This window comes from Rhopalosiphum padi, chromosome 4 (genome assembly GCF_020882245.1).
Source record: "Rhopalosiphum padi isolate XX-2018 chromosome 4, ASM2088224v1, whole genome shotgun sequence".
Lineage (NCBI taxonomy): Eukaryota > Metazoa > Arthropoda > Insecta > Hemiptera > Aphididae > Rhopalosiphum > Rhopalosiphum padi.
This window is the reverse complement of record NC_083600.1, coordinates 48,395,542-48,422,613: the sequence shown is the minus strand read 5'-3', so window position 1 is coordinate 48,422,613 and position 27,072 is coordinate 48,395,542. Positions and strand designations below refer to the sequence as shown.

At 26.5% G+C, this 27,072-nt stretch overlaps 4 protein-coding genes across 6 annotated transcripts in view; 1 reads left to right on the top strand and 3 right to left on the bottom strand.

The window, feature by feature from the left end:
* The window catches only part of LOC132930548 (uncharacterized), a 61,490-nt gene extending 57,227 nt beyond the window's left edge, over positions 1–4,263 (top strand). For both annotated transcript variants that reach the window (XM_060996480.1, XM_060996481.1), the window contains exon 6: positions 4,017–4,263. In XM_060996480.1, coding sequence (XP_060852463.1) covers positions 4,017–4,120 — 104 coding nt within the window. In that variant the 3' untranslated portion in view covers positions 4,121–4,263. The remainder of the gene's footprint in view (positions 1–4,016) is intronic.
* Positions 4,264–7,297: 3,034 nt separating this feature from the next.
* LOC132929965 (uncharacterized) lies at positions 7,298–12,800 on the bottom strand. Of its 2 annotated transcripts, none has more exons than XM_060995622.1 (7): positions 12,312–12,800; positions 12,080–12,228; positions 11,728–11,905; positions 10,965–11,327; positions 10,657–10,903; positions 10,453–10,572; positions 7,298–7,756 (listed from the first exon to the last, which is right to left on the bottom strand). In XM_060995622.1, the coding sequence occupies exons 1-6, from the start codon at positions 12,367–12,369 to the stop codon at positions 10,476–10,478; spliced, it is 1,092 nt and encodes a 363-aa protein (XP_060851605.1). In that variant the 5' UTR covers positions 12,370–12,800; the 3' UTR covers positions 7,298–7,756; positions 10,453–10,475. The 2 variants fall into 2 exon arrangements, with proteins under 2 accessions (XP_060851605.1, XP_060851604.1); XM_060995621.1 differs by lacking the exon at positions 7,298–7,756 and adding an exon at positions 9,872–10,261.
* Positions 12,801–15,938: 3,138 nt separating this feature from the next.
* On the bottom strand, positions 15,939–24,652 carry LOC132930021 (zinc finger protein 436-like; the record flags this gene model as incomplete). Its single annotated transcript, XM_060995679.1, has 15 exons — positions 15,939–17,597; positions 20,671–20,722; positions 20,884–20,950; positions 21,918–22,008; positions 22,172–22,217; positions 22,976–23,039; positions 23,106–23,229; positions 23,300–23,339; positions 23,493–23,553; positions 23,627–23,756; positions 23,823–23,865; positions 24,246–24,306; positions 24,369–24,498; positions 24,567–24,607; position 24,652. Coding segments are annotated over 15 exons (2,019 nt in total), but the record flags the coding sequence as incomplete, so codon positions are not given.
* LOC132930483 (uncharacterized) lies at positions 24,566–26,491 on the bottom strand. Its single transcript, XM_060996391.1, has 8 exons — positions 26,280–26,491; positions 26,087–26,212; positions 25,923–26,021; positions 25,628–25,661; positions 25,338–25,377; positions 25,022–25,136; positions 24,884–24,944; positions 24,566–24,792 (listed from the first exon to the last, which is right to left on the bottom strand). The coding sequence occupies exons 3-8, from the start codon at positions 26,008–26,010 to the stop codon at positions 24,765–24,767; spliced, it is 366 nt and encodes a 121-aa protein (XP_060852374.1). The 5' UTR covers positions 26,011–26,021; positions 26,087–26,212; positions 26,280–26,491; the 3' UTR covers positions 24,566–24,764.
* Positions 26,492–27,072: the final 581 nt, after the last annotated feature.

Genomic DNA, 27,072 nt, shown 5'->3' with positions numbered 1-27,072 from the left:
AATAATCGTTGTATATGAAAGACGAATCTAAGCGGAGACTGTCTTAATGGACCTGTCTGTATCGCAAAGTATATTTCATAAGTTTTATATACAAAGCTATATTATAGTAATTTATTTTAGTTTTAATATTACGTTAGGTTGGTATATTTTTTTCCGAAAAAATTGCATTAGTATCTAATTATTTTAATAATAAATATTTATACCGCGGGCATCAATCTATAAGATTCAACATTTCAATAAAAACGACACAACGTAAAACAGTAAAAAAAGATTCATAGGATAAATCGATAATTAATCTAAAATGTCATTGCGTATCGTAAAAAATTCATGAGAATAAAAAATACATAAAAGTTTAAGCTTCCGCGAAAATTGTTTTTAAATTATAACAAAATAATTAAAATATCGTAATTTATCGTTTAAATAAGTAGTTTTGTCCAAATTTGATTTTAAAATGTGTATAAAAAATAATTGTTTTTATATACTTTTATTATGGTTCCAATATGAACTACATAATATGATAAATCTTGTATTCAATTTTCAAACATTTTGACTGAATGAGTAATGTTTTAACGTTTATAAAAAAAAAAACTAAAAATATTGAAAATTTGTGATGCCTATAAATAAGTCAAAAAGAGTTAAAAAATTGGGGAAATTTTATTAAATAATTAAAGCAAAAATATGGTAAAAATTTTAAGTATCTAATGTTATTTTTATTTTATTTTTTTAAATAAAACAAAATATTAAAAATTGGTTGAGAAGAAATAATTATTTTAAGGGTGAATATCGAAAGTCGTAAAATTGTTATCTTGAAATGCTCATAAAAAATTAATTTAGCTTTCCGTTAGAATTGTTTTTTTTCAATTTATATATTGTAAAACTTATAAAGAACCATGTATAAAAATTTTAAATTTTAGATAAAAAAAAAATTCTTATGAATTTCTAATAACAAAATAATTTACTAATTTTAGCAATTTTTATAAATTTTGTCAAAATTCTAACTTTAAATGCTTATAAAAAAAATATTCAATATTGTGACTAGATTTTCAATATTTTTTAATCAAGAAAATTAAAAAGTTATCGTTATACATTTATAAAAAAAATATCAAAATAAATTGAAAATTTCTCGTGTAAATAAATAGTTTAAATACGATTCTCTGTGGTTACTCGTTATACCAAAAAAAAAAAAAAAAAACAAAATCGATGTGGTTAAAAATGGATTTGAGTAAAGTTCCCGTTTTTTTTTTTTTCGTTATTGCCGATTATAAAAAAAATACTGTGGATTTTTTATTTCGACCTGTTTAAAATACAAACTAGTTACAATTTTCCATTCAAAACCACTCTCAAAGTTGAAAATTGAAGCATTATCGACTACTTATCGTGTACTCGTCCACGTAAAAACCACACATTATATCAGTCATCGCTACGCTCAAAACTTAAAATAAATACATAATAAATAAATTATACGTTTATGAAATTTTAAATATATTATCCTGCTATCCAGTAAATTATGTCTTTAATAGAATTAGAAATAATGTATGTGGTTATTTTAAAGTTATGTCGGTTTATTACACGATTTGTTGAAAGGGAAAACGTTTACGGTATTTAAACTGATTTAAACACTGACATATTAGCGAGTATGCGCTGTACATATACGTCATATTATATTACATCGAGTACATAACATAGCGAATCAGACCCGGCAAGTATGGTAAGACTTCAAATTAGTAAACCGCTGTCAAAACAGTCTAAATATATTATTACTGTCGTCTTTTGCGGCAATATATTTTCTCGTCAAGTGGAAAACAATATACTCGTAATACCTATATTAATTGTTTGTATGTAAATAAATCCCTCTATTATAATTATATACCTATACAAAAGGAGTATTGCGATTTTATTACTTCGAGGAATGTCATCGGTGTGACGACTCAAGAAAAAACCAAAACAAATTACACGTGTGAATTCAAAGTGTGGGTCAGTGGAGTAAGCTCACGTGGACTATAATAGTAATCAATAAAGCAGTTGCAATATTTATCGTTATTATAATATACCATTAAATTGGATAACTATTAGGACATCGGGTCCCTCGCCTATTTATTATAGTGATGATGTTAATTGTTATTTTTATTGAAAATATAAAATTGCATAAATATTATCTATAACGTGATATATCTGCCATTATTTTAATAGATTACTAAGCTGTTATTATAATTTATGATACACGACAGTAGAAACCGTCTATGACGACATTTAGGGTTTGATGACCTAATAAAAGATCCCGGAATAACTCATATGTATTATATTGTATTTTATGCGGATTTTTATCGGTTGTTATGACGGTTTTATAATGATCGTACGGATGATCTTTATTTTTGATGAATTTAGCCAAATAACGTACCTATATATAATAATAACCACGCAATTATATAATACGTTAGAATTATAATACGACTAAAAATAGTAATATTTATATAAAATCAAAACCAAACTTCGAAAAAGTCAAAACGAAAATATATACTATACGGTTTTTATATAAAATAAAAAACATGTTACAAATAAAAATAACATTTTTAGTACGTAATGAACACATTTTACTTTTTATATTAAATCAATTAATCTGTAACGTACCTATATATATATATATATACGTATACATATATACATTATGTATACCTATGACCGCTTATCGGTTTTCGGTGGCTATAAATGGGTATTGAGTACCTATACGTGTATAGTCTAGAAGATATCGGCGTAAAGAGAAGAGATCAATCATGCTTTATTTGTTGGATAAAGCCGTAAAAAAAGCGACGAATAAAAAGGCGATTATTCTTCATAATGGCGAAGAGCAATTACAAGATGTGTTTTTTTTCCGTTGTTTCTTATCCACACAATGTAATTCCGCCAAAACGCAAGTAAGTTTTTACGCACACTCTTAATATATTGGATGAGGATTTCACGCCTAGAACCAATCACGTGTATAAACACTATAAACGGTATATTCGTTTCCTCGGCCCAAACGAAAAGAAAATTTAACAGCAACACACTACATATCACGGTTGATGCAACAATCTAATGCAATTTTCCAAATGTGCGAGAAACGGCTAATATATAGGGTGATTCAGCGACCATGCTCATTCCCTTATATTTTTTCCCTTAATAATTCATTCGTTCAAATTTCGGTTTAGTATGAATTTTCAGCTATACTCAAAGGTCGTATTTTTAAATACTTACGTTTTTATAATACCATATTAACAGTGGCAATAGTGTTTTCTGTTTTTCAAATTAGTAACTTACTTTTTTACAGTAAATTTTTAAGCAACACATTTTTTTGAAAACTTTGATGTATCTAAATTCAATTTGAAAAATCACAGGACACTATTCAAATAGTATGAAAAATCTAAGTTATTGAAAATATGGTACATTTTAGTATACTTAAAAATCAATAAAGTAAAAAGGGGTGTGCGCTGATCACAGATGGTTTAATATTAAGTGTCAAATTAATTTAGAAAATGGTTAGACAAATATATCCTCTTAAAGTGGACGTAAAAGAACATTTTTCATGAATAGATATGAAGGGATTAATCGACATTAAAAAAAATAAAGCAATTGACAAATTAACTAGTGAAAGGTAGACACTATATGATTGCGTAGTTTAAGAAGTAAATACATATACATATATATATAATGGAATAGCCTATAAGCTACAGGCCAAATAATTTAAATAAAAAATTATCAACATTTTTTTGAAAAATTAAGCGTTAAATTTCAGCAGTGCGTTTCTCAACTTCAACAAAATTATTGTTAATAAATAAGACATAAGATATTTAAATATTTCAGAAATGTATTTTTATATTTATGGGATTGTACTCGTTCTAACAACAGACCTTTTTATAATACTGTTTTATAGCGAATTGCAATTTATAAGTACATATAGTATTTTACTATTTTACATTTTTAAGTATTTATTAAATTTGTACAAACTAATCGTTTGTTTTTCTATTTATTTTTTTTTTCAGAAAAGAAGTCAATCAGCGTACAAAACACACCGAACATTATTCACATGGCATGTGTTTTGCTTTTCTGTCTGCGAAACAACAGAAAAGTACTAGTCGCATATTAATTACGAACAAATTATTTGTAATTGTCATTAATGAAAATAATCGTAGTTTATAATAACATTGTAATATATTGTTTACTTCCTACACATTTTTAATGCATCTATTATATGATATAGTGTTATAATAAAATAATATACGAAAATAAGTATAATTTAATACATGTACCTAACGATAACATTTTATATGTGAAATTATAATATTATATATGTTATTGGTTATTATAATATATATATATATATATATATTATAAATAAACTTTAAATAGCACAAAAGTACTGTTATTATAAAATAAGACTAGGAATTTAATACATTTAAAAATCTTAAAAAACGCACTTAAAATCTCGAAAAAGGTCAATATAAAATGTACTATAAGTATACTAATACACAATTATAATTTAATTAATATGTTATCTATCAAGTATAAAATATTTTAAATTAAAAAATAATTACAATTAAATAATATAGAATGTGCGTAAAAAACTTTAAATAACGGAAATTATTAAAAATATCGAAAAAGTAATATAAAGCCAAAGCACGTGCAACAAAAAAAAATCAATTTTCAAAAATTGAATTCATTAGTACCGTTATACCTATTTTAAAATTTAAACCTTAAGTCAAAGAAGCTATGACAGTAGTTTTAAAATATTGCAATTTTTTGTTTTAACTCACAGCATTATTTATACATTATAATACACAAAACGCTATTAAATCCAAGTACTTAATGTTAATAACTAAAACAGGCCAAAACCACCAATAATAATTGTTATAGTTATAACATTCGTCATCTACATGGATGTGAAATATTAATGTATTTTAATAAATTATTATACAATAATAGGTACCACATGACATAACAAATCTAACCAATCAAATTAACGAGAATTCAATATAATAATGTAACAATTTATAATACTTATACATAATAATATTATATTATATTATGTAAGTCTCTATAATTTTATTTGAATTAGGTACTCTGTCACGAACTCACGACTGATCCATCGTTGTATTTCATGAAATACAATAATAGTTCTCGCCGAAACGCATCAACGAACAACGAGTACTCGACAAATGAATTATCAATGTAGAGTTTGGATGTTATAGTTCTCAAAACATTAATCAATAACACTTAAAATCAAGCAAAATAACACCATAATCATAAAAAAATAAAAAAGGTCAAACGCTGAAATACCAAAGTTAAAATACATTTCCCGAATTCCATAACTAGAAAAAGTAACCATGAAAAATAAGAAAATTTAACTTTTGGAATTTATATAAAAAAAATAAAATGAACGATAATACTATAATATTACATCAAAACTAAAAATACATTCATGAAATGGTGGAACACGGTTGATTCAAAACGACTGTCGGACTGAATACTTTAATAACTTTCTACGAGTCTGCGTCTATTATTCGTAATCATACCCAAAAATTAAAAATTACAAGATAAAAAAAATTCAATTCGCATTCCTACGGTTATTATATTATATTATAAAAATAAATATTAAAAGCTTGGAAACGCAATGCAAGGTTCCTAGTAAGTTGCTTTTAAAATAATGAAAAAATATCTAATATTAACAATATTATAAGTACATGACCTAATTTTTATTCTTATTTTGACATGATTTGTAAAAGTGATTTCGTAGTTAAAAATTCAAATTTTTGATTTTAACACCTAATACTTGAAAGTATAATTCAAAATTCTTCAAAAGATAAACTAGAATTAAAAATAAAAGATTTATTATAAAGACGTTGACGTATAATAGGTACCTAATACGATTTAAATTAATAATTAAAAAAATATATTAACATTAACTGTAGATACTTGAAACATATCACTAGCTATTACTTAATAAGTTATCATTTTCTATACATAATGAAATATTCAAATATTCATACTAATGAAAATGTGATCATATAATGAAAATGATTATAATATAAAAAATTAGCGGAAATGTCAAGTATCTATTATTAATATATTTTTTTTAAATAAATTAATATGATAAAATATCAAAAATCGTTTGAGAAGAAATAAATTTAAATTATTATTTTATGGTTGAATATTGAATGTCATAAATGTTTAAACTGTAAATGATCATACATAATTAATTTGAATTTCTGCAGGTAGCAGATAGAATTTAAAAAAAACTTAAGTTTGACCTAGGTATCTAAAATAAAAACTAGATGAAATTTGATATCCGAAACCCCCATTTTTGAAAATCCACAGATATTTTATCGAAAATTTATCGTGTACTCATTCACAAAAAAAAAAACATGATTAAATCAATACATTCATCGGAGCGATTAGAAACTAAAAGATATTAGATTAAATATTTATTTATAAATTGTAATATCAATATTAATACACTTCATTAGGTAATTTTTTTTCTTAAATAATAACTTGTGAAGTATCTCCTAGTACCTCATGTATAATACAGTCATCAGTTAAAATCATTATATTCAAATATAAATTTTACAAATAGGTAGGTATGAAAGAGGTACTTCATCTTCTTCCGGAAGTTACCACATGGCACATAATATACACTTATTTCACCTTAAATCCCAATATCCCATGATATAGCACGATAATTGATCGTCAACGACACAGAATTGCCTAAGAACAGTTGAAATAAAATAAATACTGTCTCAGAAAGTGTCTATTTATAATCAATAATATAATATATTTTATTAGATTTTTTTACATTTAAATATATATATTATTAAACCTTTACTAATTTGAAAAATTTTAAAACAAATAATTATTATGAATTTCTCAAAAATTATACATTTAGCTCTTTTGGTACGTCTTAGACAACAATTTGGTAAATAATTGATTATATTATGTTTGTAAAATATATACAGCTTATCCCAAAGGCAACATATTACTATAAATAAATTATCTATGAGACCTACCTATTTAATTACAAACTTTATAATGGTTATCTATCAGAAAATTCCAATTTAATGGCATACATACATTTTTTTTTAGATTACTTTTGAAAACATCATTAGGATTTAATATATACCTATACATACCACAAAGGTAATTTGTGTAATGTTTGAAAAAGAAGGTAAAACATTTAACAATGAATAATTGGAATAAGTTATTAATAATTATGTTTAATGAGAACAGACTCATATTTGTTAAAAAAAATTGTATCAAACAAACTAAAATGTTTAAATGCAGTTATCAATTTTATTTAAAACTTTAGAAGTACAATAACAACATTTTAAATAAAATTAAACAAACTGCCAGACACTGTTGAATTACAACACACGTTTATTTCCAGTACTTTAGTTTTTAATCTTTACTAAACATAAATATTTGACAATTATACATACATGAAATACATTTACAAGATAAAGAAAATTAATTTTAAATAAACTTGAAAACTAGGCTTAGGAACTTATAGCTCTAAAAAACTCACAAATATGTACTGAAAAAAAAAAGATCAAGTATACACCAAAAAAATTCCTATGTTATAATATTTTAATTTATTACTATTTTATGGACTAAAAAAAAAAAATAATAAAAATATTGTTAGATGGAATTATTTAAATTTGTAATTAATATTTATTTGTATTATTATTCTTTTTATACAGAAATATATCTTCCATTTCAATGTCATTCGATCCTTTATAACAATAACAAAATAATACATCAGTATTATATAAATATATAGGTATATTGGTTGCAAGGAGCGCAAAGTTTATTTTGTGGAAACTAGAAAGGCATACAATATTTACACAATGTATAATTATATTTTTAAGAACAAATTTTTATTTTTTTGTATGCAGCATAGTTAAAGAAGAAGCACTAAAAAACTATGTAGTGGAAAAATGTGCATTAATAAGCAAAAACTTTAAAATATGCAGAATATATACAATTTTGAATTTAGATTTGTTATATCTTAAATAGAATTTTTATTCAACACTGATAGTCTTTTAATAATATAAATAAAAACATATAAGTGAGAAGCTAGAATTCCCTAAGCCTGGTAATAACTAAAAACTCATAAATAGTTATTAACTAAAAAATACATAAACTTAGTGGAATAGTTGATTCTCTTAATCTTAAAAAAAAATATGTAAATAAACATTGATCAGTAAATATAATAAATATATAACAATAATAATGTATTTATTTATAACTAAGTACACTCTTTCAGGGATATAAAGAATGGTAGTAATAGGTATATAAAGTGCAACGAGTTAAATAATAAATTTATACATTTACAAATAAAACCTAACAAACTTGGAAAAATGTTAGGGTTTTCTGGTAAAGCATTAGGGTCAAATAAAATTAGCATTAAACACAGTAAGATACATTAAACAAAGTATAGAATTTCAAATTGGGTAAAACAGGAGTTTACAAAGAAATATAAAGGAAAAATAAAAAAAAATGGCAGTGGTGTTATAACAAAAACAATTGGGAATGGTGGCTTCTATAATATTACTAGTGACAAGGCTTTTTTAAATTACATTTACTCATACTTTTATGTACATTTTTTGGAGGGTAGATTGATAATTTTAATACTTTCCTCTATGGTAAGTAATACACATACAACATTTATTACACCATTTTTGTATAAATTAAATTAATACAATTATAAAATAAATATGATTATATTTACAGTCATAATAATTAATCAAGAAAGTAATATAATTTGGAGTGTTATGTTATAAGATTTAGGCATAAATCACTTAAGAATTAAAATATTAATGGATATTTTACATAAAAATAAATAACACTATAATTTGAATTATTTAGTACTTTATTAGTTAAGAAAAAGAATATTTGAATAGGTATAGGAACTCAAGTCAATATTATAGAAAATAGCATTTGATTTTTTGAATAAAAGGTACCATTATCTCTATTGATAAATCATGAATACTACGTATGATAACTCAATCATAGTTATAAAAATTTAAAACTAATAAAAAAAAAACATGAAAAGAATAGGTTAATAGTAAAATAAATATTATATGTTAATAATTGTAATAACTATACACTATTTAAGAACCTATTTTTTAACTCATAAAATATTAAAGCATATTAATATATTATTGTCCATTTCATATAAATGATAAATATATTCTGTTCTAACTATCTATGAAAAATTTCTTACAATAATTATTTAAAAATTAAATCTGTTTAGGTCGTTTAGGATGTATAATTTATATTATTTAAATTGTATATTATTTAAACAATTAAAGATAAACCACTTAAAGTAATATTTTTTTTAAAACAGATTTTGGTAAATTAAAATCACAATAAACTATCTCAAAATACAATTTACAAATATGTATTTATAAATTAAAACATTGGGTGAAATTAGTATCTTTGTAGTTTGTAGATAAAATTTAATTAACTTAACTTTAATTTACCAAAAACTGTCAAAAATCATTTAAACACTTTTTTACATGATACTAACAATAAACTAAATAGTCTTCTAATTTCATTTAAAATCTGTAGGATAAATGGTGGTACAGAAAAGTTACAATATATATTGGAAAATATGTACAGTGAATAAAAATTTAAAAAAAAAATTGATCATGAAAAACATATAAACCTATAGACTATATCTATAAAAAATTTTAAATACTTATATGGCACAATAATACAATTTAACTAGAAGCTACCTAAAATAACTTGTTATCACAGAAAAGTATACAAACTAAAATGAACTATTTGTTATAAATAATACTATATAAAAAAAAAAAAAATATTATTTTAACTGAGATCTTACAAAGCATAAAATATAAATCTTAGTTATATATTAATACATTGAAAAAAAAGAAATGTTTGCATTAAAGACAGAAATTCAAGAAATTATAAAATATTAAACTTAGTAGTTATTAGTTATTACCATATAGATATAAGGTAAAATTAAAATCAATGACATAATATTTATCATGACAAACATGATAATTATAATATTATTTAATGCAAAATATTATGTTAAAAATATTTTGACATCAAGAAATAAGATATTGGGTACTAATTAATTTCATAAAATAAATAATTTTTTTAACTGACAGAAATAATAGTCAACAATTACGATGGTGCTAAGTGCTTAGTACTTAACCCAGCGGTTCCCAAAGTGTGTGCAGCGACGTCTTTACTGGGTGCCGCAATGCTAATCGTAATAACCAAAAATAAATTTAAAATGTTCTATTCATTATTTTATCTAAAAAAAAATGGTCATTGGTTTTATCAGGGGCACCATGAGAAAAATTCAGTTCAAAAAGGGCGCCGTAAGACAAAAAAGTTTGGGAACCGCTGACTTAACCAATTTTTATATTTACTCATAATAACAAAGTATTATACCAATAAATAAGGATCCTTTTCTGTTATGGCTGATCATCATCAGAAGTTGAATTTTCTTTTAAACTAGTTTCTTTGAACCATCCGTCTCTATATTTATCTTTCAAGTTACCAACATGAGGCCTATATAATTCACAAAGTTATAATGTTTTATATTAGTATAATAGTATAGCTCAATAATAAAATATAAAATATAAATTCAAGTACCTTCGTAGTCTACCATTATCGGGTAAGGTCATTGATGAACGTAACTCAATACCATCTGCTACGTGTTCATGAGTTAATAATTGTGGTCTTCGCTCTAGTGTCATTGTTTCTGGTTCAGGAAAAATATCATCATATCCTTCAGCAAGTTCCTGATCATGCTTACAATTTTCACATTCTTCTCGGAAATCATCATTAGAAATTGTAGTTATTTTATCATGACATTGGTATTTATCATTATTTGTTTGATCTGAAATAATAAATTGGTTAGCATATGATAGACACGAGTATAAAATATTTAAATTTATTACTGTCATCTAAAAACGGTTGGTTGGTAGTTGGTTCAGTCTCGGGGTCACCAGAAGTTTGTGGCTGAATATTTTGTTCAACTTCAGTCATGGTAAAAGGTATAGTCCTATGGTAAGCTGTAACTTCATCTACTAGTGTATTTAACTGTTGGGGTACTATTTGGTGAGGTAATGCAATAGCTTCGTCATATGGAGGCGGTGCATCCCCACGTGGATAGTATGTCTTCCATAAAGGTATATGAAGTGTTGCATGATCACCATAATATAAATCAGGCCTAGGTAAATTCATGTAACCACTAATGAATCCAATTCCACGTACACCTTCGCCCATTTGAAGCGAATTTGGATCGGTAAATACTTCTCCATCTATATTTCAATACAATTTGTTTTTAAAATAAACAAAAGTTACATTATTTAAGGTGACTAGAACTTTTTATACGATTTAAATCATCACTCACAACTATAAAGGTTTTAAACTACTAACTATACATTTAATGTAATATCTAACAAATAACTAATAACTCAAAAAAACAACTTTTTCAGTAATCCATTCATATTTTTTCAGTAAGTTAAATACATTTCTTTTATAAATTTAAATTATATTTTACTGAATAATAAACAAAAAAACAACATTAGTTATATGTAAAATATTGTTTAATAAATGAGTTGCCCCTTGAACATTAATTTTGGCATAGAAGTTATATTTTAATTAATAAAAAAATATAAAAATTGAAATGTCAATGTTAAAATACAAATTCACTCTTACTTGACATTATATTTCTTTTATGTAACCGGTTGATGAGGAAAACAATTAATATGAAAAATAAAAATGCCGTTACAGTGCTGGCAATTGATCTGGCATTAATATTATCGCCTTTGAGAGTTTCATCCAAACAATTGAATTCACAGCATATATTTCCAACAGTTGTATACGACTTGCAATCCTATAGAGTTAAATAAAATTGTATTATTTACTTGGGCGACAATCAATCAAATAAAACGCACATTAAATAATAATGTGGTGTAGCTTTGATCCCCGTATTAAAAATAATAATCTTTGAACATTAACAATTTACAAATTTTTAAATAACTCAAGTTTAAAAAGAAAAAGTAGCTACCTGTGGAGCAGTACAGAGCACAGGGTGACACCATTTAGCTACAGAGTTGTCGCACATACACCGAGTGCAGATATCTGGGCCCGGTATGAACGTCTTGCCCTCCTGAACAGTTCGGCTGTTGTTGTCTACGCAGTCGGCCTTGATGTAGCCTGTAGTGACAAACGCGCGTTTAGAAAACATTCAATCGAATAGGATTTTTAGATATAATGTGTAATATACGTAACGTTCTTACCTGGCCGATGGCCGAGTATTGCCAGCAACAGAATAAAACAGTTATTCATGATTGCCATCGGACGAGCGATCACATCAACATTTCGATACGTTTTCAAAACGGTGTAAGAGACGACAATCGCGTAGACGGAGTTATTGCGAAGGTACGGAGTGCGTGACGGCTGTATCGCATCACAGGGATTTTGGATTTTTTGCGAAGTGCGGAACGTATGAAATTGACGAAAACTACCGGCCGCGCAACGAATAGACTCGACGACAAATACAGAGGTAAAATATTATTACGTTAAATACGCGAACGGGGACTGTAGGCCTTGGCGAGATCTCGAAATCACGCAGACAATCATAGAAACAGATTAAAACGATATCTCTCTCGCCCTCCCGCCAAGGGATCAGTCTACCCCCTGGTTGTACAGTGCGCTACTATTATACGCCATCATATTATTATTATTTTAACCGTACACGGACGGCTACAGCTGCTGCTGCTGCTGCAGTGTCTGCGCGGCGATTTGATTTTGTTTAATATATCCCTTCGTTATCAACTCCGCGCGCTTATCAACACAGACTTGTTAGAACACTACTCTGAAACCGCAGACTCGCGATCGTAGAGTCTGCAGACCAATATTTTATTATTTTGAAACTTGTTAACGTCTCCGCCTTTAGCTTTCTAATTAAAATTCGGAACACCTTATTATATGGCCGTTGTGTCCGTCCGGCCATTAGTTACGGGCGTTACAGCGGTAATGCAGTATATTATTACGATTGATAAAAATATGTTAATACTACTGTTAAAGTGTTAAGTAAATAATTAGGTATAGTTGTATGACGGTCGATGGTTCTATTCAAAGTCAAATCATAATACCGATGGCCAATACCTATTAAAAAATATTATCAAATTATGAGTAAAAAAACAAAAAAAAAACATACAATTTAAAAAATTACTGTTTTATAGTTTCTTTGGTATAACTTTTTAAGTAAAAATATGCGAGAATTTTTTAATTAGTCTTTTTTATACATTATACAGTGCTTAAAAACGCATTTTAACAAAATTGTAGTGATCTGGAGTTCGTATGTAGGCATTAACATAACAATCTTCAAACAGTAATATATTTTTTTTTTTTGTCATATTTATTTTTATTTATACAATCTGTATAAAATATATTTACAATAATCACAATAGATGGAGGATATATATAATAGGTCAAGGTTGGCTTGATTGAAAGAACTATTCAGTAATAGGCAATAGCACTTCATGGCATGGTTGGTAGTGGTTAGTTGACTAGTCGATTAGCAGGTCACGGCACCAGCTGCGCTCTAAACGTCGGCCAGGGTCGCCCGGGAGTGTTCGAGATGAGAGGTTTTGGATGAGGGGGTTACGATGATTTGCAAGTTTAAGGTGGAAACGTTTGTATAAGATTTTAGCGTTTTTGACTGTCGGAATAAAGAGGTCCCTGTGGAGAGTATCATTCGATACGTAAAAAGGAGCTTTGGTTATCTGTCGGAGGCATTTGGATTGGAATGCTTGGATTCTGTTTGTGTTAGAGTCTTTGGATGTTCCCTAAAGTTGAATTCCATAGGACCAGATAGGTTTGAGGAGTACCTAATAGATGAGAATTTTATTATCCAGTGTTACATGTTTGGATGAAAGGAGGAAGCGAAGCTGTCTTAGACCATTGTTAAGTACTAGTCGTTTGTTACGTATGTGGGCAGCCCATGTTAGTCGGCGGTCTAGATATAAACCTAGGTAACGCACATTTTGGGCGGTTTTAACCCCCCTCAAGCCCCCCCCCTCGATTTCTTCCAATGCTACCATGCCAAACCTTGTCAAATGCTTGTGCTACGTCTAAGAAGGTGCCTGTGCAGATAAGTTTCTTTTCAAGCGAATAGGAAATTTTGTCGACTATTCGATGAACCTGGTGTATGGTGGAATGGTTACTACGGAAGCCGAATTGATTTTCTGGGAGGTTTGTGTCGATGTTTGAGAGGAGCCGTTTGAGTATGAGCTTTTCAAATACTTTGGAGAAGAAAGGTAGAAGGCTGATTGGTTTGTACGAGCTGGAAGAGTTAGCTGGTTTTCCTGGTTTGAGTATCATTTGAGTAATATTTAATATGAAAATAAAATATTATCAGTTCTATTGCTTTTTAAAAGTCGTTAAATATATTAATCTTAATAATAATATTATCATAAACAAGATAAAATAACATAACTAATAAGAGGCGACAATCTAATACGAAAACGTAGGAAAACAAAGTATACGGCGCGTGGCGTTTTGCGCATGCGCAAATACGTAAAATCGTAAACTTTGGAAAGATATAACTTCCAAAATAATGATTTTGCGAGAATTTTTGAATTAGACTTTTGTATTCAGAGCTTTAAAACACACATTTGGGGGGAGGGGGGAATTGAAAAAATCGCCTGGCAACTAAACTGCATTTGTTCCAAAACGAAGTATATCAAAATATAAAGGTGGTAAATCCTTTTTTTAATTGTATTATACGTAGATTGGTATGGGATTATAGTTTATTGCACATTTAAACATTTTATTAAAATACATTTAAAAATCAGGAATTTAGCACGCTCGTGGACTCAGAGAAAGCTTTCACAACTTATTTTTTAGACTTATTTAATGCACTGCGAGAACTATAAAATCAACCCATAATAAAGTAAGAAAAAAAAAATACTCAATAGTAAGCAGAATTTTTGTAAGGAACTGCTGTAGAGACAATACTAGACACTGTCGTAGAAAAACTTATTTTTCTAGCGATTTTTTGTGAAATACAAATTATTTAGTAATATAGTGACTGTACTGCGCTCATTTTAATGGTAAATTTTCAGGTTTTGGAAAAGGCACTTAGTACACTTACAAATAAGTTTTTATTTCCTCAAACCCGGATGGCCGGGTTAAGGAGAGTGGCTTCTGGGCCCACCGCCCACAAGAAATAGGGGCCGACTAACAACTTAGAAAAAAACATAATCTTATATTTTGCCTAATTGATAAAACAACTATTAAAAACTAAAAAATGTATTATTAATTTTTCACCTCTTACATAATCTGAATCTGATTACTAAACATCAACTTATGTCATATTTTGTGCATGCAGTGGCGACTCGTTAGGGGAGACTTTGAGACTGCGTCTCCCTTTAATAAAAACCAGCTACACTTTAATAACAATTAACTCAAATATTATAAATAAAAAATAAGCTGCGTATTATAAACACTATTGAAACTGGGTTCACGACAATAATTTTACCGTACCGCTGCGCTGTCGTTATACTTGCTGCACACCATTATAATTGATTACATTCATTATTTAATAATAAATTAAAAATAATTTATGATGCGTTTATATATTATCTGATATTTATTATTTTTGAAATTTTAATATTTTTAGTTTTTTCAAAATGAAATATAGACCGAATAATATAAACTTTTTATTAACCTGCAGTTGTTTTAATACCTTAACGTATGAACAAAAGAATTAAATGATACTTAATAGAACGGTCTATCGGTCTATGGGTACATTCAAATTTATTAAGACTTTTCTTAGAAACCATGACTTTTTCTTCAACATGTTTCATAGTTACATATGCTATTATAGTATAAAATAAAATAAATAAATAATTTTTTTTTTTTAGATAAACATAGGTATTTTAATTTAACAATATATTTACACAACGGTTGTATTGCACAGACAAACTGAAACAAATATTATACGAATAACATTTTCCAGCTACGTATTTTTAAAGTAGTTTTTGAAATGAATATTAAAGCAACGTCCATAATAACTTTTATGATATGCTGTGAATACAAGTAGTGATATCGTGTTCCGAGTTTTCTCGGCCCGTAGCGTGATGAACAACTGTTTTTGTTTATAAGCTACGGGCCACGACGGCATTAATATTATAGTAACGAATTTAAAAACATTTGATATGAAGTTTTCGTGTATGTTTTGGACAATTAAAATTTGTTGAGTACCCTTTTCACAGTGGCCACATGCATATGGTTTTCCCCCGGTATGCGTTGTATTATGTACAATCAAAGTTCCTTGTACCGCAAATGATCGTCCACAAACATTGCACGCATATGGTTTTAAAACGTACGAAGTGATTTTCGGTTTTTCAGTTCTTAATTCTAAGCATGGCGATTGGTTGATTTCGTTTATGATTATATTTTTGTTGTCCAGAAGATGAATTATAATGGCATTAATGATAGTTGAAAATTTAAAAACATTTGAAATGAATTCTACGTATATGTCTTGTACGATTACCGCTTGTTGTAAACTTTTTTTCACACTGACCGCACTCGTATGGTTTTTCGCCTGTGTGCGTTCTATAATGATTATTCAAAGTTGAAATTTGTGTAAATGACCTTCCACAAACGTTGCACGCGTATGGTTTATCACCGGTGTGCGTTCTATTATGTACAACCAAATTCCATTTTTGTGTAAATGACCTTCCACAAACGTTGCATGCATATGGTTTCTCACCGGTATGAGTTCTATAATGAACAATCAAATCTGAATTTTGTGTAAATGAACTTTCACAAACGTTGCACGCATATGGTTTATCACCGGTGTGCGTTCTATTATGTACAACCAAATTCCATTTTTGTGTAAATGAACTTTCACAAACGTTGCACGCATATGGTTTATCACCGGTGTGCGTTCTATCATGTTTAACCAAACTGCTTTTTAGCGAAAAAGATCGTCCACAAACGTTGCACGCATATGGTTTCTCACCGGTGTGCGTTCTATTATGTACAACCAAATCTGATTGTGTCCTAAATGATCTTTCACAAACGTTGCACGCATATGGTTTTTCACCGGTGTGCGTTCTTTTGCAGTGATCAATCAAAGTTGAACTTTGTGCAAATGATTGTCCACAAAATTTGCACGTATATGGCTTTTCACCGGTGTTCGTTCTATTATGTTTAACCAAAATATCGTTTTTCGCAAATGATCTTCCACAAACATTGCGGGCATATGATTTTTCACTAGTGTGTGTTTTTTTATGTCGACATAATTTAGAGTTGTTGGTAAAAATTTTAAAGCAGATGTCGCAACTGAGAGAACTTTTTCCAATATGAACATTTCCGTGACTTGGTACGTTGTTTAACTCTTCAATTTCATGATCCCTTCTGCCGTCTTCACTTGAAATACGAACATGACTATCGTATGCCTCCTTATCCATGTCCACTGAGTAATTGTTTTCCGAATATTCCTTATCAGTCGTCAGTCGTTTACGCTTGTTCGATTTTTCTGGTGACAGTGTTTCTGCACAAAAAACGGCCTATAAAAATAATACAGTAATATAAAAATACATTTTAGATATACCGCTACTCAATGACATTTGTGGAATTATTATATTTGAAACCCAAAATAATGACAATCCGCGTAACTAAATTATACTCTATAGTCTATACTTATTCTTGAAAAACTTAACCAAACTAATTAAAATTAGTCATGTGTAATTGCATACGTACACAGATTACTTAATAGTACCCTATTCTTTGGCTTACGATTCAAAATATTAAAAATAAACCAAAACTAGTTTTGAGTTTATGATTATTCATAAGAAACACCTTTTTAACGTTGAATAAATCGTAATGCAATTAAATTTATACTTAAATGTTAATTTACTATGTGAAATATGAATGATCAATTTTATATTATTGTGAATTTTAGATGGGGAGGAGTGGGATTGAGAATAGTGATACCACAGTGGCACAGTAGGTACTAACTGAATTAGTCCGAATACTTTAAAAAATTATTATTGTTGCAGATACATCATAAAATTTATTACATTGTATATTACATTTAATTTATATAATACAACTAAAATAATATTAAACAAGTTGTATTTTACACACAAATATAATCTTACACTAAATTCAATTCTTTTTATCTTTATTTATATTATAATGAAATGAATAATACTATCATTATAGGAAGTACGTTCATTATATTATTTTCTTATTTCAGTCATATTGCAACTTGCTTATTGCAAACGCCTTCTGGTATAAAAAAACTTTTTCATTGATATTATATTGTGTATGGAGAGCATAAATGTCCATACATAATATCATCAAGTTCTTGTCTGTGACAACTTAATTCATATTTGTAAAACAATAAACATATTAAAGATATACATAGTTCATTTTCAGCGTATCTTTGGTATACGTTGTACAATTACTAACTATCTGGTGTACCTACGTTTTGAAATTTCGTACCAAAATACGCATTATTGCATTAAACATTTCCACGGAATATATGCAACCAACGTCATACAAAATTAATATTAGTAACGAATTTAAAAACATTTGATAAGAAGTTTTCGTGTATGTTTTGGACAATTAAAACTTGTTGAGTACTCTTTTCAAAATAGCCATATGCATATGGTATTTACTCAGTATGCGTTCTATTATGTTTAAGGTTTAACCAAAATTGATCTTTGTGTAAATGATCGTCCACAAACGTAACACGAGTATACAGTTCTTCACCAGTAAACAATGATATATTTTCAGTCCATTACAGTAAACATTTCATAAACACAATTTAAACTTTGTGGTAAACGTACGAAATGATCTAGGTTTCTGGATCAGTTCTTAATTCTAAGCATGGCGATTGGTTGATTTCGTTTATGATTATATTTTTGTTGTCCAGAAGATGAATTATAATGGCATTAATGATAGTTGAAAATTTAAAAACATTTGAAATGAATTCTACGTATATGTCTTGTACGATCACCGCTTGTTATAAACTTTTTTTCACACTGACCGCACTCGTATGGTTTTTCGCCTGTGTGCGTTCTATTATGTACAACCAAATGTGATTGTTGTGTAAATGACCTTCCACAAACGTTGCATGCATATGGTTTTTCACCGGTGTGCGTTCTATAATGACTATTCAAAGTTGAAATATGTGTAAATGATCTTCCACAAACGTTACACGCGTATGGTTTTTCACCGGTGTGCATTCTTTTATGTACAACCAAACTCCATTTTTGCGTAAATGATCTTCCACAAACGTTGCATGCATATGGTTTCTCACCGGTGTGCGTTCTATAATGACTATTCAAAGTTGAAATTTGCGTAAATGATCTTTCACAAACGTTACACGCGTATGGTTTTTCACCGGTGTGCGTTCTATAATGACTATTCAAAGTTGAAATATGTGTAAATGATCTTCCACAAACGTTACACGCGTATGGTTTTTCACCGGTGTGCATTCTTTTATGTACAACCAAACTACATTTTTGCGTAAATGATCTTCCACAAAAGTTGCACGCAAATGGTTTTTCACCGGTGTGAGTTCTTTTATGTACACATAATTTAGATTTGCTAATACACGGTTTAAAGCAAACATCGCACACGAGAGGTGATTTTCCAATATTACCATTTTCGTTACTGGGTACGCTGTTGGCATTGTTTAACTCTTTACAATATCGGCTAAAATACAAATCTGTGTCGGCCATGGTACGATATTTTGATTTGTGATTGTCCCCAGGAACGACAATTTCAACATTCCTTCTGCAGTCTTCACTTGCAACATGATCATTATTATCATATTTGCGTTTATCTATGTCCACTGATTGAGGGGAATCATTTTTCAAATACTCTTTATTATTTGTCAGTGGTTTATGTTTATTTGATTTTGTTAGTGACATTTTCTCCGTACGAGGCACAGACTATAAAATATAATTCAAAAAATATACTAGGTACCTTTACATAAACGTCATACACGGAATTATTAAATTTAAAATCTATAATAACGATTCTTACAGAATTGTACTATAACAAAAATTTACCATGGTAAAAATAATTTTAATATTTGATTATTACTTTATTTATACTCCACGAAAGTTAAGTTCATGATCGAGCGGGGAACGATTTAATGTCCGTAACGCATAATTGTCAGATAGATTTTTTAAAAATTTGACTAGGATAACTTAATATAACTGCCCAGAACTTCTTAGAAACTGACTAGGAACCATGAATTAAATTAGTAAGCTCTTTAGTTAATAAACAGGAATTTTATCATAAAATAAATAAATAAATAAATCTAATTTTGAATAATAATTGTAACCAAATTGATTTGTACCTAGAAAGAAGAACTGGATATTTTTTTCAATTTTTATGACAATATGTTAACTTAAAATATCTATTTATTTTTTTAAATTTAAGAGTTATAATACTAGGTACTAAACTAAAGATTATTCGGTATTGATAGTAAAATTATAAAAAAAGATGAATTATTCTTATACTGATTTTTATTTCCGAAAAAAAGACAATTGTGTTGTTTTAATATATCAAATTTAATTTTTTTATAAAGTAACAACAAAATTTGAAAGAAATAATACTAACCTTAATGGCTTTTCTTTGTTCCTTCTTTTGTATTTTTGATAATTTATATAATCTACAAAAGAAAAGGATTATAGTTCTTATAATAATACGGCAATACAATAATTATGTTACTATATAATTATATTATACATATAAGATGTGAATTTTTTTAATTTTTATATTCATTATTTCATAGAAAATAATAAGCTAATTCTATTAAATTTTCATACTCACAATTTTGGGTACACATCATGAACTTTTGATATTTTTGAATTATGAAGAGTGTTGATCATATCCTTATCTATACAAATTAAATAATGGTATAATAAAGTACAACGTTTAAACACAGCATGATATAATTATTTATAGTTGAAATGAAATGAAACATTTTAGAATACAATTTATAAATGATATTTAAATGTAATATTATTTTATTATTAACTATACTAGTCTTTCTACGTCTCCCTTAAATGTGACTTATAAAATTAATAAGATACTAATAGTAATCCAAAATATATATCCGATTTAGTCCAATTAGGAATAATTAAACAATTAAAATGCTGACAATAATGATTAACATCAGTCTTGCATTTAATTATTTGTTTATGAAGAAATATCATTTCTTTTGTTAGATGTATGATGTTAGTGATAACACAAATAAAATTTGATCATTAAGTCATAAATGCTATTAAGATTAATCAAAAAATTAATTTGGTGAATAAATATTTATCTTTATATTAAAACATAATAATATAGTAAGACTATGCCGGTCCGACTACCTAAGTAATGTGACATTATATTTTTCTTCCTTTTTCTCACATAAAATGTGATTTTTTTAATTGTATTTTATTAATTGAACATATCCATAATGATTTTAAAACCTACAATAAATAAACGTATTGCATTTATTAATTATTATAAATTAAATATTCATACTTATATGATACATTTATGGATTAGTTGTTTGTTTTTTTTTTTTTTATCAAACTCTTAATAATTATAAAAATCATATCAATCAAACCAACCCTAGTTCCATATAAGTTTGATTAGTGTGGTCTATTATATATGTTATTATTTTTAACAAGTTTTATACAAAACTTTGCATTCAAAACTAATTTATATAGTAAGAATACAATAATACTATTAATAGATTACTATTAGATCTTTCAATTAAAATTAATAATTATAAACATTTACAAAAAGTTAATATTCTATGGGACTTCTGTTGTCTTAACTAAAAAAAGGCATTTGTAAGTTCCAACATTTACCATAATTGTAATTTTTTTTTAATTGATCTTGATATATATCTTGTTTCATTTTTTTAGGATTTTTATGTTTAGTTTCTTCTTTTTTTTCAATCTAAAACAAATTGTTTAAGAATATAAATCTAAATGTGGAAAGTTGTAAGTCTTTAGAAGAAGTCTTAAGGACTATCAAAGTTAGCATCTATAAGCAATATACAAGTAATTCTAATAATTCTAACAAATTACAAAAATGTATAAAAATATAAAATGGTAAATACTTTATATTCTTTTTTCTTCTTGGTTTTTTTTGATAAACTTTCTAATCTACAAAAACAAAAAAAAAAACAAAAATAAATAAAGTAAAATAATACACATTTTTAACAATTTAAATTTGAAAAAGCCATTAAAACAAAAAGAAATACAAATTACCTATTAAATAATCTATATGATAAATAAACATATCAAAAGTATTTTCTTATACTGTACATTGTACAAGTATTAAAATTTATTCACAATTATTTAATTACTTACTTAACTATTATAACCCAAACTTTGCCTAACCAATTGTATACCATGCAATGGACTTAGTGTGATAAAGAGTTCCTAGTAATAATATGCATAGTTAATACTGTTAAGTACACCCTGAAGCCCATTAAGAGACAAAAATCGACTTGGGGAAAAAACTTTTTTTTAAAAGAAAAGAAAAATAATTAGAGGAGCGACAGTGGCAATCTGCATACCCCGAACAAGAAGGCTGCACATGCCGATGGTACATAGGTTGTCTAATGGTAGTTAGCCTAAAGTCTGAAAATTGTTCAGTACGCAACAGGTAACATTTATTATTTTCAATATTAAGTTAATAATATTTAATATAATGTAACAAAAAATAAGATAATAAAATATTATTGTTAAAGTAGAAAGGAGAAAACTTTTTTAAAACTGCTTGTTCAAGTACATTCAAATATTCAATAAGTTCTATTCCATTGATTTGATAACAATTATTATACGATATAACTATTACAACTAATAATCATTATATAATTTAATAAATAAATAAATATTATTTGTTATTGTAAACATACTTTGTTGTATACTCTTCGTAATTTATTGGACTAGTCTTCATATTAATGCTATTAAAAGTTTTATCTAAAAATAAAAGAAAAGAAAAGAAATTTAAACAATAAATATAAGCATTTGAGAAAAAGTACTGACTCATATCAACTTTATGAATTGTTTTCTTGTGTTCATTCATACAGAAAGAAGTTAATTTTCTGTCAACACTAGATCGAAGCTGATCGCTTTTTTCTATCTTCAATGTAGCATTTTCATTATCCAACTTCATATATTTTTAAAGAAGACATTAAAATATAATTTATTTATATTATTATTTTTACGTCAATACAAACCTTTTTTTTATTGCGTTTTTTCTTCTTCTTTTTTTTAAATCTATAATTGACATAACAGTCAAGAAAATACCATGAATAAAAAAAAAAAAATACATAATTACTTAATACATACATTCATAATTGTAAAATAAATACTTTTTTAACAATATAAATGAATAATAATTACATAATTTCAACTTTCATAGATACTTACAAAGTTAATTCTTCGTTTCCTTCCAAATCATTTGCAATGGAAACCCTACTAGTCAATTCATCTAAACATTTAAATACACATAAAATATATTTATTATAAAACAACAGGGTTATTGGTTACAAATAAAAAAGGACCTTTGATTAATCCGGAAGCCCCTGTTTTGTTTTTATTTAAATACTTATCATTGTCATCACATGTGTTAATATAAAGCTTTTCTGCCTTCAATGTAACATAATCATTTTTTAAATTTTTATCAGTTTGTACCTATAAAGAAGATATATTAGTCTTATATATTATATAGTATAATATTTATTTTTATTGAATACAAACCTTTATTACATCTTTCTTCTTTTTTTTCTTTTTTCTTTTTGATCTACAATGAACATAATAATAAAATACAATACTATGAATTATTTTTAAAAAAACATAGTCAACAAAAATATATTTAAATATAAATCATTTACAGTTTAAATATTTTTAATTTATCAAGAAAATGAGCCCAATTAACATGTTATTATTAGTTTATGGTCAAACAAGTTTTAATGTTACATACATTTTTTATGATAATCTAAATTACTATATTTTAATTTTATTTTAGCACTAATAATTCATTTTATGTATGTATTTGTTACCAACAATGATAATTAAGATATTTGTCATTAATCTTACAACAAATAACAATAAGTACAGTACAGTATAGTTAATTACTTAATGTATTAACAATTATTAATTTTGACTTTCAAAGGTACTTACAATATAAATCCTTTGTCAACTTCTAAAGCATTACCAATAGGAACACAACTTGTCAATATTTCTAAAGAATATAAATAAACATATTAAATATTAATAATATATTAAAGCAAAAATAAACCACACCTTTGTTTAAATAAGAAGCCCTTATTTTTTTTTTTTTCAAATGCTTTTTATTGTCATCACAAGTCTCAGTATAACTCTTTTCTCTTTTCAATGTAGCATTATAGTTTTTCAAATGTATATCATTTTGTACCTATAAAAAAAACATATCAGTCTTATAAATAATACATATATATATTTCTATTTTTAACCTATACAAACCTTATTTTTATCTCCTTTTTTTTTTTTTTTTCTTTTTTTTTTTTAATCTACATTGAACAAATACAATTACATAACTATTAATAAACAAAAATATAATAATTTACTAAGAATGCTCAACCCCTTATACTGCTTCAATGAAGCAGTTTCTCAAAATCTTGAGACCTTTTGTATTACTTAAGGAGTGCCTGGTGGCGCAAATCACATACTTTTATAGGGCGATTTGCCTCTGTATTTTAAAAAAAGTATTACATTTTTGAAATGAATTACAATGAATTGAGTTATTTGTATATACAATTTTAAAAATAATTGATACTCACAACATTAATTCATTAACACATTCTGAAACATTTGCTACAGAAATACAATTAGTCAATTCATCTAAAAATATAAATAAACATAGTAATGAACGATAACATAATTTTTCATTATCTTTATGGTAAATAAATAAAAAAAACCTTTGATTAAATTGGAAGCCTCTGTTTTGTCTTTATTCAAATACTTGTCATTGTAATCATAGATTTTAGTACAACACTTTTTGTTTGGTGATATTGTGGTTAATTGGGATGATGTCTAAAATTATATCAAACATATTTAGATAGTAGAAACAATATATATAAAATATATTTTTATGCAAATAATTAAATACATTCTACATTTATTCCATTTTCTTACATTGTTTGCTGTATAAATAGGTGCAATTCTATTTTTAATCATTAGCTAAAGTAATATAGCTATTTATTTTTTTATATTATTTATTTATAATACACCTACCTTAGATTTTTTCTTCATTTTTTTTTCAGTCTTATTTAATCTACAAAATAACACATTTATTATTGTCATAATTTATACAGTATTTAAAGTGTAATATTTATATTTTAGTCTATAATATACAAGCAATATTATATCTTTTTTAAAAAATTCAATTTTATTGGGAACATTTATATTTTCATACAATGATCTCTAATTATACAATCATGGAAAAAAAATACAATAGTTTTTTACATTAACGTGGAAAATTGAATGTATTTATAGACTATTTTTAAATAAATGTTCACACTTACAATGATATATCTTCCTCAATATTTTTTAAATTTTCTGAAATAATGGTATAAGCATTAGCACCATAAACAAATCAAATTAAGTAATAATAGAGACATAATAGAATAATAAATATTTTTTTATAATATAAATAAAATATTGGATTTGATTGTCGAGCATTATTTATTGACATCTAATAATAGCTTTTATAAAAAATAAAAAAGAAGATGATTGATACAATATGCTCATTATAACACATTAACAATCAACTATTAGAATTATTAAAATCATCAATGAGTAAAATAATTATAAATATACCTTTGCTTTGTTTTTGTTTCTTACGTTTGTCGATTTCTTGTTTTATGAGATTTGTTATTATTTCATAATCTTCTTTTATTGTAGCCATTTTTCTCAATTCTATAATTAATAACATGAATTAAGATAACAATCATAAACAATATTACACATAGATAGATACTTACTGTTTCTATAATAGATAAAGTACCTTATTAACTATGAAGTATGTGAACAACATGAATATAAATAATCCATTTTTATTTACTTAGGTCAAATTTTAATCAGACCTACATTAATTTCAATTTTTGTACCTAAATTACAAATTAAGCATAATAGAAACTATATATTATAAAAAAAATTATAAAAATATTTAGGTACCTATACATAAATACACAATACACTTGTTTTACTTTTATATGGCATATCAATAAATTAATTTTGTCACAGTTATTAGTATAAAGTAAGTGGTATTCTATACCACAGAGGCATAGAAGCCCTGTAACCAGAATATTGAATTAGTAAATTATTCACACGTTTGAAACACAATTTAAGATAGTCTATCTGAAATAATAAAATAGCGAAATCGTGGTTTGGAGCCAAATTTTAAAAATATCATATTATCAGTTATCAGTTTATCACAGACCACTGATTAAATATTATCTCTTAGATATACCGACATTGTACCTAGGTCTTACCAGAGATGACCGTAAACCAGTAATAGATAAAAATAATATTTGGCGCTAAGACAACGTTCAAAATACTTATTGGCGTGAAATTATTATTAACGATTCACTATGGCCGAACGTACCACGCGTCCACGCGTTGAGTAGATTACAGCAGTGCCGTATCCAGGGGGGCTTTTGGGCTTAAGCCCACCCCGAAATCTTTTATTTTAAATAATATGTGTATATACTAGGACACTAGGTGATCTTTTAAGCATGCTTACCCCTGCCCATTATTATGCTTAAATTAAGCATATATTCAAATTTTGATTTTTACATAGTTTCAAGTTGTTAAAAAACAACGTTTTTACTAAAACAATTATATTTTTAAATAAATTTTATCCTTCTATATTTTTAAGTTTTTTTCTTTTTTGAATGACAACATAGAGTTTTAATTTCATATTCTAAAGCAGAACAATTTTCTGAGTATTTTGATACATTTAGGGAGA

Bases quoted from the DNA above. Each gene is read 5' to 3' on its own strand.
- LOC132930483 (XM_060996391.1), bottom strand. From the start codon at position 26,010: ATGGCTACAATAAAAGAAGATTATGAAATAATAACAAATCTCATAAAA. The intron at 25,662-25,922 runs GTATATTTATAA...CCATTATTTCAG, and splicing joins GAAACAAAAACAAAGCAAAG to AAAATTTAAAAAATATTGAG. The intron at 24,793-24,883 runs GTGAGTATCAAT...TTTAAAATACAG, and splicing joins TGTGTTAATGAATTAATGTT to AGGCAAATCGCCCTATAAAA.
- LOC132929965 (XM_060995622.1), bottom strand. From the start codon at position 12,369: ATGGCAATCATGAATAACTGTTTTATTCTGTTGCTGGCAATACTCGGC. The intron at 12,229-12,311 runs GTAAGAACGTTA...TTGTCACTACAG, and splicing joins AATACTCGGCCATCGGCCAG to GCTACATCAAGGCCGACTGC. The intron at 10,573-10,656 runs GTACTTGAATTT...TGAATTATATAG, and splicing joins GATAATGGTAGACTACGAAG to GCCTCATGTTGGTAACTTGA.